Consider the following 13946-nt stretch of genomic DNA (forward strand, 5'->3'; position numbering starts at 1 on the left):
GTTCCTTTTTTTACCACGTTTATTATAACCATAAACTTAGTTAGTTAATATGTTTTATTCCAAGAAAGGGCTTGGTTATTTTTATACCATTGATTACCTAAACGGATGATTAAAATTTAGTATTCTCACCATTTTAAAAATGGTCAATAACCGTGCAGATCCCCGGGGGTGTCCACCAAGAAGTAAAGTTATCATAAATGGTAATATTTGCCATCAGAGCTTCATCGTTGGCCATTTCACAGAACCGGCAGTAGTCGTCAGTGTCGGGGCTCTCGTGTTTAAGATGATACGAATAGTACTTCCGCCATCTGAAGAACCTATAGTACAACTCACGGTTTTCAATAATATCGTACATCTCTTTGGCGAGCTCTTTTGGTCCTAACTTGTAAGCATCCAGGTAAGAACCAGGTGGCAAAAATCTGGAATAAAATCAAAGAAAAATATTTTTATCATTTATAGTTTTCAATTTTTTTGAGTCTATATCTGCCAGAGCTGCAGTAGTTTAAATTATATCCTTTACCTGGTATAATCGGCTCCTCCAAAAACCACAGGTACGGCATAGTGGTTAACAGCGTTTAAAATCTTTTCCGTCACATAATCTTCAGATATAGCATTCTCAAAGGCGAAATAAAAGTAATATTTTCTTTGAACCTCCTCAAGACATCGTTTCATGTATGGTTTTGGACACTGCAGTGTCCCACATGATCCATAAATATCGACTTTTAAGTTGTAATCGTTTAAGTAGACTGACAGCCTATTGACGTAGTCCTCTCTTTTACTTACTGTGTTACAGTTTGAAACGAACCAAGCAGCTGCTTCACTTTTGAAAGAGAGTTTCTTTTTCACGTCTTCGTCAACAGGATCCATGTCATCAGTGACTATCCAATCTATGTTAGTACTGGGTCCAATCACGTGATTGCTTGTATTTTTTATAACAATATATCCCCAAATTGCATCCGAATCTAATTTGTAAGTCCAAGTCCAATTAAAGTAATTATTCCAGGCTTTACTGCAAAGTGGGTAGTTACTGGCTGCTTCTATATTTGTGTACACATACTTTTGACGGATAGATCTTCCTCTCGGCCAGTCGTCGTTGGTCATGATCGTGATCAATTGAGGTCCGTTAAAGGCGATAATGTCATATTCTTTAACATCTCTTAGTATTTGTCTGTTACCTGTGACGTAACAATTTGTGTATTTACATTTTTTGTTTTTAAATATACTATTTCCTTCGCCAAAGTAAACAAAGGGATAGTTCCGAGGGTTGGTCCAAAGCAAGATGTATCTGGTTCTGGTCCTCGGTCTTGTGACATAAAATGCTTCGCGCTCTGTAGTTCTTTCACCGTTAGGTCTTGAAGTAATCATTGCACTGGAAAATACTTCAATTTTCGTTTTCTTTAAGTAACTAGTGTTATTCATATAAAACATTACAAAAATCGCGAAAGTTGTTGCAATGCAATAGAAAGTTTTCATTTTAAACCATTTGACGAAGCCGTGCATTTTGGCTGAAGGAAATACACAGTGTGTGGACATTTTCTTAAATATTTACTTGTTTACGTTTGCCATAGTTATGTTTACCAATTGTGGATACTTGTTTACAAGCGGAGTTGATGGAATGTAAATTTTTTCACCGGATTTCGTATTTTGTGGTATTTCTAGTGAATCGCGAATATAAATGATTCATACTATCACTAATAGTACTAATATTATTTTTATTTTTTGTAGACTTTTATTAACTCCACATAATTCTTGTTGTAATCTATTAATATATTTACATTAAAGCCATTATTAGGCATACATTTAAAGGTTAACAGCTTAATTTAGATACTGGATAAACTAGTGTTATATAAAAGTATATTTAAACCAGTATTCATAAAATATCATTGAACTTGATACATTTGAATAATCCGACGAGCGATAGATGCGTTTCTCGGGCCACCGCGGCTCTGCTTGACATTTGATGATTTCCATCCGGAAAATATGCTAGTGGTGGAAAATTCCTACTTAGGTGCACCTATGATAGACATACATTTAAGTGAGTTGAAAACTACATAGTGTAAGGCCCAATTGAATTGCAGGAAGCTGTTGTTTTAGTATGTTATCAGGATGTAAATATTTCAGCAGTGTATTGCTATTGAACCAATATTACTAAACGTATGCCAGTATTTAACGAATCTAAAACCACGATATCGATCACTTATTAAATTATAAAATAATGTAATGGTTAGGAATGGGCGTTGTATTTACCTACGTCATTCCGGTTTTCGTGATTGTTATTCAAGCGTTACGCCAAGGTCGAGTAATTGATCAAACCTTAAGAGCAAAGCAGACAGGCGTCGCTCTCTAGCCGTTACTGATGCGTAGTACCCCATGCTCGCTGACGACTCAAGGATACCTACGAAGATGCCTAAATCAAAGTATTGTTATAAATGGGAAAGTGTGTGAGTATGTGAGTATGTTTGTAACCTCTTTACGCTCAAACGGCTACAGCGATTTCGATAAATTTTGGTATGGAAGTAGCTGGTGCTTTGATTAACACACGGCTACATTATCATACAGTGATAGAAAAATGACCTGTAAATATTAAGCTACCAGCCAAGTTATGATATAATGTTTCAAAGTGACAGTCAAGTGACTAATCTAATTTCTATTTTTCATAATTGAACAAAGAACACACTCTGTGTTCTATTGATCCTAATGAGTGATATATTGATATTTCAGATACTTGGATAAGACTAGAAGCTGATGATGTATCATAGCTTATACAAATAACTGCTCATAAGTAGAGTTTTGGGCATTTACAAATATATATCTACAGTAGTCTGTAGACTATGTAGTATCCTAGTAGTGTCTTTTTAGGTTAAGATCTAGCACAGAAACTATTATTAAACTTATACTTTGTACTTTACCTTGTATCATGTGCCTGTCACCGTCTTTGGGTTTTTCTATGCCAAAATTTACTTGAATTGTCCATCGTATTAAAAAGGGTTTAATTAAAAAATACACAATATTATTCGATGTAAGTATGTATATGGATATGCACGGCACGCAATATTTTGTGGTTCCGCCTACGTGTTATGGTGTAACAATGATGTAAAAACGTCTATAGTATGCTTGTAGCTGCGTCGCTGCCGCGTTTTTTATGATGTGGAACAGCAGTTCAATTAAAACTCAGGCAAGTACAAAGGTGACTTTTTAAAGGTAAATAATATGTACTTAGTTTTATTAATTATTCTTACTGACGAGAAACTAAAATCCAAATATTGTGTACTTAAAATACTTAAATCACCAACTCATGACATCTATTAAATGGTATGAAAATACAGTACAAATACTTGTAAGACCGTTAAAAAGTTTTATACCTTTTCGGACTAAACTTCATAGTTCATTCTTCAGTTATTGATTTCTCAACCCGGGTCAGCTCGAAGTGCGCGCGTGTGCGCGCGTAATGCGGAAGGCGGTGAAGGAGGTTTGGGTGCACAAGCCAGTAGGCCTACGTCAAACAGTATTTATTTATTAATTTGGATTTCCAACAAGAAAAACACAATACAGTAAACTTTGATATGCTTAATTGAGATTCAAACACATAAAGTATAGACCCAAAATTGTTTTATTTTTTGACAGATTCATGCGGAGATCTCGTAAGCCCATGTTTCTATTGGTTAATTTGATTGTTCAATTCCTGCCTTCCTACAAATATGTGAACGTTTTATCTAGGTATACGTATATGCACTATACAATAGGTACACAAATTACAAAATTACATATCGTTTAGTCGGAAAGACCGCTATTACCTATTCAGATTTTTTCTTTAAAACATATAATTATCTGTAGTGTCTAGTTGCAGCACTTGGTGCCTAAAACCAGTTTTAAGTTGTAAATACTTAATTAGCTATGATTTGCATGTTACGATTTTACCTTATGTGATCAGGCAGTCCACGTGTGTGAAAACTATCTGTGATTTTCCGTAATTGCTGTGGATATATTAAAGCACGGCAAATGTTCTTTTTTGTTGAATTTTTTATGAATGTGACTTGTACTATTTTTTTATTTGAGAAATTTTGTGAAATTATCTATATGTTAGTGTGCAGTAACCTAAATAGGTTACTGCTGAAGATAATTATTCTAAAAAAACAATATTCATTATTATTTTTTTCTCCAAGTCTATGTTATAAACGAAATTAAACACAAAATCAATTATAATAAAAGTTTAATCGAAAGACATAATATGAAATAGGTGATAAATATGATAAATGCTAAAAGCAAGATGATATAGACGCCACGAATATTGTGTAGGGTAGCAAGGCTGGTGGGGTGGGGTTACGTGGTGGTGATTGTGGTGGTTGTTTAGCCCCAGACCCTGACGCTGTTGTCCCACGAGCAGCTGGCGAGGGCCACGCCGTTGGGGGCCATAGAAATTGACGTCACGCGGTTCTCATGCCCATTCAGGGTACCTGCAATTTGAAGTAGTAAGCTTTTTTATGTAAACTGATTTTAGCCTTGGATTTTTGATATCAGCAGAAAATGAATCACATCGTAATCGTCAAACGTTATCATTATGTATGCTATTAACCTTAATTATTATTAATATAATTAGATTTCTTGACCGACTCTAACCATGTTACGGTATTTGTTACGATTAGTGTAAGTGCGAAGAAAAATTTGAATGTCATTTTAAAATCTAAGTCAGGTTTTACCAGTGTGGGTAACTTTAAGTGTGTCCCAGGAATGCACAGCATTGTCATCAGAACCGGCCATCAAATATCTTCCACTCAGCGACAGTCCTGAAAATGTACGATTTATTTACAGACCTATATGATCAGAAAGTATTTAAATCACTGCTTTTTGTTAAATATCGTCTTACTATAGTTTAAGAAGTAAAGCGGCAAACCCAAGCGTCTCGATTCTACGAGAATATTATATCCCATAAAAAAACAAGCTTTAAATCAATGCTGGTAAATTCAAAATCACAAACTATAATATGATATCATAATATAAGAAAGCCTTTGATAAAAGACGTGAGGGAGGGCAGCAGTGGCACTAATAATGGCGCGCTAGCCTGCCAACACCAGCACAAGGTGTGTGCAAGCGAGATCTCTACAAACGTTGAACATGAAAACGAAATTAATTATCGTTTAGTCATTAGACTCATTAGTCGGATCGTTTCCTATCAAAACTAAGGATTGTCAAAACAACTTGACTAAAAGCAATTGAAACATAATTTCATGAAGCACTTCTTTCATTGATCATCACTGCCATACTTTCAATAGCTGGCATCTAAATTGAAGGCGACCTTATATAGAACATATTATCATTTGATTATATACCGCAGCTTGTGAAGCCACTAGCGCCGGGCGGCGTGTAGTGACCAAGTTGCTGATCACTGCGGATGTCAAACAGTCGCGCTGTCTTGTCTTCCGACGCCGTCGCAAACGCTTGCCCGCTGTTGTGGTACTGCCAATCGAGAAAAAGATTTCTTTCAGGATGTGAAACAGTTCAGTTACTCAATTACTGTATATTATTTACGACATAATTCTTAATGGGATACAATTGTGAAAATGTTAACTCTTTGTCAAGTATTTTTACATCGATACTTACTCTATTGTTTTTTGCAAAATGCAGGTTTGTTACGCTTCTTTTACCGTTAAGGCGAGTTTGTATTTTATGAACGGAAGAAAGTGTCAGAATTCTACTTACTAAAACCCACCTATGTTCCTTCAGGGATCAATAGGCCCTAATGGGTCCCTAGAGCTAGAGCTTGCTGACATGTCCTTGAAATACGTTTGGAACACAAACACACTTTTCAGCAGGGTCAAGAATAGCTAGAAATTGATGTCTAGACTAGTACTTACACAGACGCTGTTGACGTCAGCATCATGACCGAAGAACGTTTGCTTCGCCTTCTCGTCTCTGATGTCCCACAACTTGCAGGTCTTGTCTACGGAGCCAGTCACGTAGGTCTTCATATCTAGAAGTACAAAATAATCTTTTACTATCACGAAGGCAAAATTAACGGTTACCAGTCGATAATCTCATAGGTAGACTTTCAGAAATTAAATCACCAAAATATGCAATGCGCATTGCGATAAATAACTTTTCTTTCCATGCAAGTATCGAACCTGAGGCAAGTCGAGTGGTCGTTTTTTACATTCCGAATAGTGCATACTAATCAAAAGTAAAGGATTTTTGTGGATTTACTTTTAATCATTACAAATTACCAAATTGAAAGCACGAATTTACGATACATCGTACGGTACGGTTATCAAATTATATTTATCTAAAAGTTTGTTTGTAGAGCATTCTATGCTCTACAAAACTACCATTACATTTTCAGAACTGAAGCAGGTAGTGACAGATAGGATGAAGTTATGCAAATTTAATGATAGCACTATCCAGCTCTTTTGAGGAATCTAATGTTTGGTTATAATGCCCATTGAGTTAAACGATAATGTCAATTTCAGGATCCATATCATCAAATCTCAATATCTGATGAACGTTAAGCCTTGTATTAACATTGAGTCAAATAAGATTTAGAAAAAATATTAAATGTTACAAAGTTACCGGTTTGTGGTTTTCTAGTTTGACCGCGAACTGTACAAGGCTGTATTTTACGTCAAACATTCAAGATCAGTGTGTTAGTGAATCTCGAAGATTTATCTCAATTCTAATAACAGTTAACAAGAACTCAGAAAAATCTAAGAATGTTATATTGGATACGAAAAGAAGACGAAGTCGTACATTAGCAAATAATATACCTACCTAATGAAAAAATTCAAATCTCAAACAGGATACGAAGTTTCGACTCCTGCCTGCACGCGACAGTCGGTTATCCGATTAAAAATAATTAAGACGAAGAGAAGACTTACAATCTCTAAATGTAATGAACCTATAACTTTACAGATTTAATATTTTTAAATTCAACTATGTCATACCAGGTGCCAAAGAAATGGTGACGACATCGCCAGCGTGGGCATCGAATTCCATCTCGCGCTTGCCCGCTTCCAAATCCCAAACGCATCTGAAAACCATACATCATTATGATCGTTAGTAAGTTACTTGTAAATATTCTAGTAAGGGAAATTACAATAGGTATATCTATCGGAAACCCGTTGCCTGTGAGGCTACATAAAATACTCAAATTTATTGATAATAACTGTTATTGGTGGTTCAAAAGAATAACCCTTAATCACTAGCCATGAGTTTTACAGCTACCTAACTTATTAGTCAACCTAACAATTCTTATAATACCTTAGAATCTCTTAATATTATTCGTTGACTTCACAGGAGTCTACTAACCTCCTATTCCTCATTCTGCACGCCCTTGAGTTACACACCATATTAACTAAGAATAGATTGACACCCGCAATATAAGGGCAGAATCACACGTTCACACTACGCTGTTGGATATTTAAGGCTTCTTTATCTCTCACACACTAACCCAGTTTCTTTCACCAAGGGCACGCTCACTTTCAGTAGTCTTATGGCTTCACTATTGATTTATGAACAAGTCTATCTTGCAAAGTAGGTTGGGCTTTTAATTCTATGTTGAAACTTAAAAACTGTTGACTTTGCCTATAAAAACCTTTACGACAACCTTTTAACTGGTTGCGAAATTGATCAAAAGATTAGGAATAAAGCATTATTTGAAGAAGATATAAATTTACAATATAATATAGAACGAATTTCTTCCTTCGAAGAAAATTCCTGCAAATTGTGTTTTTATCTTTTTTTAATAACGACTCTCGCAGTAAGGAATGTAATCCTTGTGTCACGGGGGGTTTCACAAACATACAAATCACTCGCTCGATGACACCCAGACTCAACACAAGCATCAGGGATCACACAATTGCTTGTCCTACGCCGGGATCGAACCCGTGACACGTCGCGCTCAGTGGGTTTATCGTGGTGACGTCAACCACTCGGCTATCCGTGCAGTAAAAACCTTCAAGCACAAAACCTTTTTGTGACCGTAATTTACATTAAAAATACTCTTTACTAACATCTTCATATCTCCGGAGCCCGTGAGCAGATGGGTGTCGTCGAGGAACCGGCAGCTGCTGAGGAACCCCTCGTAGCCGGCCAGCTCGCGCACCAGCTTCGCCGCGCCCGTCGAGTCGCGGTTGTTCACGTCGTAAACGGTGCACATGTTGTCCATACCACCGCATGCTGGTCAAATACGTTAATGATGTTACTCGAATACATCCCTTGCTAGTTTTAAATGACCCGACCGGCTTGATTTTTATCAAACATGTCTAAGAAAAATCGCTCATAATATATCAAACAAAACAAACTTTATTTACTTTTAATACAAAACGACCTTTACTGAAATAAACCTGACTGTTCGGGAGCTATAATGCCACAACGGACAGACTTCATAACAATAGTTGTTAAAAATGATTTCCGTGAGTTGTCTTTTTTTAACATCTATCCTAATTCCCGTCGTCGAAAGGTCATAACAGTTTGGTGGGTTTTTAAAATGTATGTTTTTTATTTAATATTAATAAAGGATTTAATCATTAAAAAAAATCTAAAAGTCTATGTCCGCACTAGTTATTTGAAACTTATATATTATGTGGAGAAGTATGTATCTCATTTTGGTCCATTGCGCTTTATTGGCCACAATAGGCAATTTTAATATTACTGCGACGATTTTTTTTGCACTGATAATGATGTTTTTATCTCTATTGAACACACTCTAAGACCTTAAATAAAAGAATTTTTAAACACAGCAATGAATCACAAGATTCCGCTTCATATTTCAATAAATAAAGGCAGGCGCAACGCATTTTAAATTCATAACATTAAGATCCTTTACCGACAAAGTTCCCGGACGGCGCAAAAGCGACGCTCATGACCCAAGCAGACCGCAGCGGTATCACCTGCACCTTGTTACCGCTCCAGGTGTCCCAGATGATCAGTTTCCCGTCCAGGGAGCCCGTCACGCAGTGCCTGCAAGTGACAATCGCATTTAACACGGTACATTAAGCTCCATATTGAAATGACAGCTACAAATAAAATTTTATACAGTTTGTTGGAGACGGTTGCTTTTGATTTTCTTACACGAAGTTACTCAAGGATTCGATACTCGAGTACTCGACGATTTTAGTCTACAACTGACTGCGCGTAAAGCCAAGTGTAATTGAAAATTCCAAAGACCTAAGAATAGGAAATCAAAGTAAAAAGTATTACTGTCGGTAAAGAAGAGAAACAAATAACATTCTTTAAAAATATTGTTTTTCTATTTACTATCTGTATTTTCTGTGTATCTCATAGAGGGCAAAGGCCTTAAATTTGGAAAACGTGACGAGATATGCACATTTAGCGAGTTGTTGATTACATATTTTTGTGTCACATTCGTTGAAGAATCCTAACTACATACGCAACGAAACTATTTAGGACAAAAAGTGGATGATTACAATTTACTTTGGGTTTGCAAAGATAGAGCGTAGAGGCGTAGACCCATACACGTCCACTGATTAACTATACAACTCGTATTTTTTTGTGGATGTCATCAAGAAAAATTATAATGAAATAAATTTAACTTTTCTAGTAATGTTGAATTATGCAAACTGTAAAAACCAAGTTTAATGGTTAATATATTATAATGACATGCATGACAATCTGAACAGATTATGTTTTACGGTCTCACTTGATTTGAACCGTCTAATGAACGACTATCTCATGATTAATATTTCACAGGTTAGCAAGCCAGAGGACACATGGGATACAATCGCAATCACAATTATCTTTACAACGATATTCGCACAGCATAAGAACAAGATCATTTAAACAAATCCGTTGCTAAAAAAAAACAACCAGCTTTTGTCGAAGCAGCATTGCCGCACAAATAAATTAATCTGTTTTACTCATGAATTCAGTGCAAACAAAAACTATAATCTAATGTAATAATAAAGGTATGAGACATTAAAATTTTGAATCAAGTCACCTTTGGGGAACAAGGTGACCTGCAAGGTTACTTAGCGTTAATAAATCAATTGTTCTATAGAACAAGAGTCACCTGGAATCTCCACTGTAATGCACCGAGTTAACCTTATTGATGTGCCCCTTCAGAGTCTTCTTCGTCACGAATCGTATCTTGGGCACGTCGCCCATGTCGCCGCATTTTTCTGCTAGCTTCGCATCAGCTAACTTTTCTTGATCGGCCTGTTGGAAAATTGTATTACTAGAGACGTTCTTTTACCGGAGAATTACGTTTGGGGGTAAATGTTGATGGTACCTTCACTTTAGCGATCAGATCATTTAGTTCTTTTTTGAGGGCTGTGGTCTCCGGGTCGTCCTTCGGCATGTTTCCTCTGTCACGAAGTACCGGGAGAGCAGTAGCGCGTACTCGTGAGACTGGTATAAGCCACAAACGGAACCGAGCCCCTAGCTTTAATCTCATTTGCGTAAATTGGATTTCAATTTACTACTCAACCGAAGCTTTATATGTGCCAACTAATGTACTGCTTACCACAATTTATTATGTTGCTGGATAAAAATTTAAAAAATAATGTTTTGGTATAGATTATCATCAGACCACCAGACTGAAAAAGAAAGTGTTTTTTATTTTTAGTCAAGGCTTAAATAATTTGTTTTTTGGTCATTTTGGTAACGACACAACATCGTACTAAACACTCCTCATACTGCTGATATGCGCAAACGTTATTATTCAAATAGGTTCTGTCCAGATCCGACACTAACAGAAATCGAAAAATTAATCCTCTCAAAATTTCTCCGAGCGCTTACCAATAGACTTAAAAACACTTCGATAGAATTATTTATAGCAATACAAAATCAGGTACTACCCAGTACAGTCATACCCATCTACAATACTCCACATCTTGAAGATGTTTTTACTTCATTATTTTAAGTCACTGGAAATACTGGCATTGACATTTGATATTTCACCATTGAGACGTATGGTAAGGATTGGAGATTTCATCCACATTTTTACAATGGAGCGCAGTATTTATATGTTGTTATTTATTGAGGCTTCTAAGCATTTCCCTGCAGTGCGTCGCGGTTGGCGTGTATCGAGGGGGTTTACCTGTAAAGTAGAACAACACTTAAACCGCCTGACCGACTAACAAGGAAGTTCGTACTACCAGAGGGGAGGCTTAAACATTGCGATGCATAGCATTGTGAAGCGTATACGAAATGAAAATGAAGGAACAAAAAATCACACGTCTCTAAAAAATTCTAGATGAAACCGTGTTTCTTAGCTGTATCCGCGACTTCGCGTAGAATTTAACAAATATTTACTTCTACTTCTTATGAAGATGTTTTCTAAAATATAAGTAGCCTAAGTTACGCCTTATTGCATCAGCTACCTGGCAATAAAAGTTCCGTCAAAATCGGTCCAGCTATTTCAGAGATAAGGCGGAACACGTAGATGAAAATTGTACAAAATATATTATAATCTAATACTCTTCAGTAAATTTCGATGAAAATAAGTACCATACGTATATTTCTTTATAATTACTGACGCATCAAGTTGCAAAAATTGCACCAAGTTTATATTAACGAGCGCAACTTCCGTTCCATGTTATAATATTTTTTCTGCCAACCTCAGTCGGGATTGAGGTCAGCTTACACTGTTATCGGATAAAGCCCTCATTTAAAATAGAGCGACTACCTTCATTGTTTCTCCTTAACCTATTTATTGGTTTGGCATCCTTTGTAAAACCGTTCAAATCAGGATAATGGATAGTGTTGCCTGATATAATATGTGTGTTATCTATGCTTCTATACTAATATATAAAGCTGAAGAGTTTGTTTGTTTGTTTGAACGCGCTAATCTCAGGAACTACAGGTCCAAATTGAAAAATTACTTTTGTGTTGAATAGACCATTCATCGAGGAAGCTTATTGGCTATATACCATTACGCTGCGACTTATAGGAGTGAAGATACAATGGAAAATGTGAAAAAAATAGGGTAGGTATAAATAATAACTTATATCTTCTAACCATGCGGACGAAGTCGCGGGCAACAGCTAGTTTAGTAATAAGTAATTATAGCTCGCTTATCTTCTTACACATAGTGAGCGCCAGTAGTATGCTTCCGTTCAGTTTATACTTGTTGCGATTTTGCTATACCTTTTATACCAGGCATATATTATTCTCTGGTTGAAACGACACTACGAATTGAAATAGATGTACAGGAAAATTTATTATAATATGAGTACTAGAAATATACTAAGTATTGAGTAACACAAGTCGGTTCTCTAAAGGGGCAAGTAGATGGAAATTATCCGTTTCTTTTTTTCTATTGTTCTTTCTTTTGTTCTTTTTTCTTTGATAGCAGTAAGTGTTTTTGCAAATACTTAGGCACTGCTCGCTGCTTTTTTGGATATACTAAAAGCATTTGACTTTAGATAGATTAATTTGGAACGAATCGCAGGAGGAAAGCGTGGGTTAAAATTAAATTTATTAAGATGTTTTATTTAGTTTCATTTCCCTATTTATATTGAAGACAAAATGCATTCGAATTGAAAGATATCTACAATTTGAATACAATGAAGTGAAGCGTGACGGTTGGTGTCCCAGAAACGTTCGCTTTCACGAAGTTGTGTCATTTCTTTTTGGGCAATTCTACTAGTTCCGATGGAAAACCACATCGTTGGTCAGATAACGTAGCTGTAGGTTTCTGCATTATTGGTTACGTGGACTAACTGTTTTCGGACTCTTAACGACTATAATTCAAACCTGTGTTGATTTAACAAATGTCAAATCAAAGCTAGCTTAGATTAATTGTCAATTAGTTAATATTGTACTGTTGCGTTAGGAATAGAGAGGGCAGGAATTTACAGGAATGTTTTTAGGGTTGCTCACCCAAAAGGTTAAATCTTATTGCAAAACCTCCGCTGTCTCTCTGTCCGTCAACAGGCTGTGTGTCATCAACAGTTATAGGTAGACCGTTGGAATATTTACAGATGAAGTATTTCTGCTGTCGCCTCAACAAATAATTAAATTAAAAAATGAACTCAGGACGCTGTACCCCGAGCACATCGTAAACATCGTAGGTAATACAGACTGATGCACTGGCTGGATCGTAAGGAAGTCGCTATATTTTATATAATTATAAAATTGGAAAAGAACGATTTTATAGAAATTCATTTAATATTCTGAGGAGAGATCCACAAATACTTTTGCATCATACATTTCTGTATATAATATAAAAAAGGTACTTCTTTAAAGATTAGGTTAGGTTAGATTATCATTAGTTAGATTACCACATTAGGTAAATGAGCGTCAAAAAGATTTAGAAAAACCTATACCTTGAAAAACACACTTACATCATAATAAATCAATAAGTAAGTAAGAATTTTACAAAAACTTTACTTAGCAAGAAGTGTACTTATGAAACTATCGGCCGATGTTGGCTAATTCTTGTTAAGTATATAAGTGCTCTGGAAACTCAGTTGCGAAAATAGCCAGGTTTTCTTTCCCAATAGAGTCTTTAGAAAATACTTCGTCATAAAACCGAAACTATTCATATAAAATTGTCCCAGCGTCAGTATTCCAAAAGGTTTATAAGTCTATAAATATATTAGATCTTCATGATCATTCTAGCCTTTTTCAGGTTCTAATTTAACAAGGATGGACTACGTATCTGTCCTCACCAATCCTGTTACCTGGGCTACACAATACTCCGTACATACCTTGTGTTATCAGACTTTCTCGTTTCTAGCCGTAACGACTGTCAAAGATGTGTAAATTACAAATCTAAATGTCTAAGAACTTATTAAACTTAATTACGTCTTGATCGTTATGCCAACCGTTATAATAATATGTCCGTTTTCAGGCATATTCACCTATTTGCTAAAAACATGGATTTAGTTTACAATCTAGGTACTACGTAGGAAACTTTTAATCCGGGTAATCCTACGAAACAGGCAGGGAACACGGGCAGGTGCAATCAACCGAGGGATGTAGCCGCCGTAGAC

At 36.0% G+C, this 13946-nt stretch overlaps 2 protein-coding genes across 2 annotated transcripts; both read right to left on the minus strand.

Annotated features, from left to right (window-relative positions):
- Positions 1-11: 11 nt before the first annotated feature.
- Positions 12-1505, minus strand: LOC113495934 (alpha-(1,3)-fucosyltransferase C-like). Its single transcript, XM_026874936.1, has 2 exons — positions 521-1505; positions 12-419 (listed from the first exon to the last, which is right to left on the minus strand). The coding sequence occupies exons 1-2, from the start codon at positions 1498-1500 to the stop codon at positions 134-136; spliced, it is 1266 nt and encodes a 421-aa protein (XP_026730737.1). The 5' UTR covers positions 1501-1505; the 3' UTR covers positions 12-133.
- Positions 1506-4203: 2698 nt separating this feature from the next.
- Positions 4204-10488, minus strand: LOC113495749 (guanine nucleotide-binding protein subunit beta-2). The gene is made up of 9 exons (XM_026874661.1): positions 10238-10488; positions 10019-10164; positions 8816-8949; positions 8001-8166; positions 6933-7018; positions 5853-5968; positions 5328-5454; positions 4698-4784; positions 4204-4454 (listed from the first exon to the last, which is right to left on the minus strand). The coding sequence occupies exons 1-9, from the start codon at positions 10400-10402 to the stop codon at positions 4348-4350; spliced, it is 1134 nt and encodes a 377-aa protein (XP_026730462.1). The 5' UTR covers positions 10403-10488; the 3' UTR covers positions 4204-4347.
- Between the last annotated feature and the right edge of the window lie 3458 nt (positions 10489-13946).

The sequence above is a fragment of the Trichoplusia ni genome, chromosome 7, assembly GCF_003590095.1.
Source record: "Trichoplusia ni isolate ovarian cell line Hi5 chromosome 7, tn1, whole genome shotgun sequence".
Classification (NCBI taxonomy): Eukaryota; Metazoa; Arthropoda; class Insecta; order Lepidoptera; family Noctuidae; genus Trichoplusia; species Trichoplusia ni.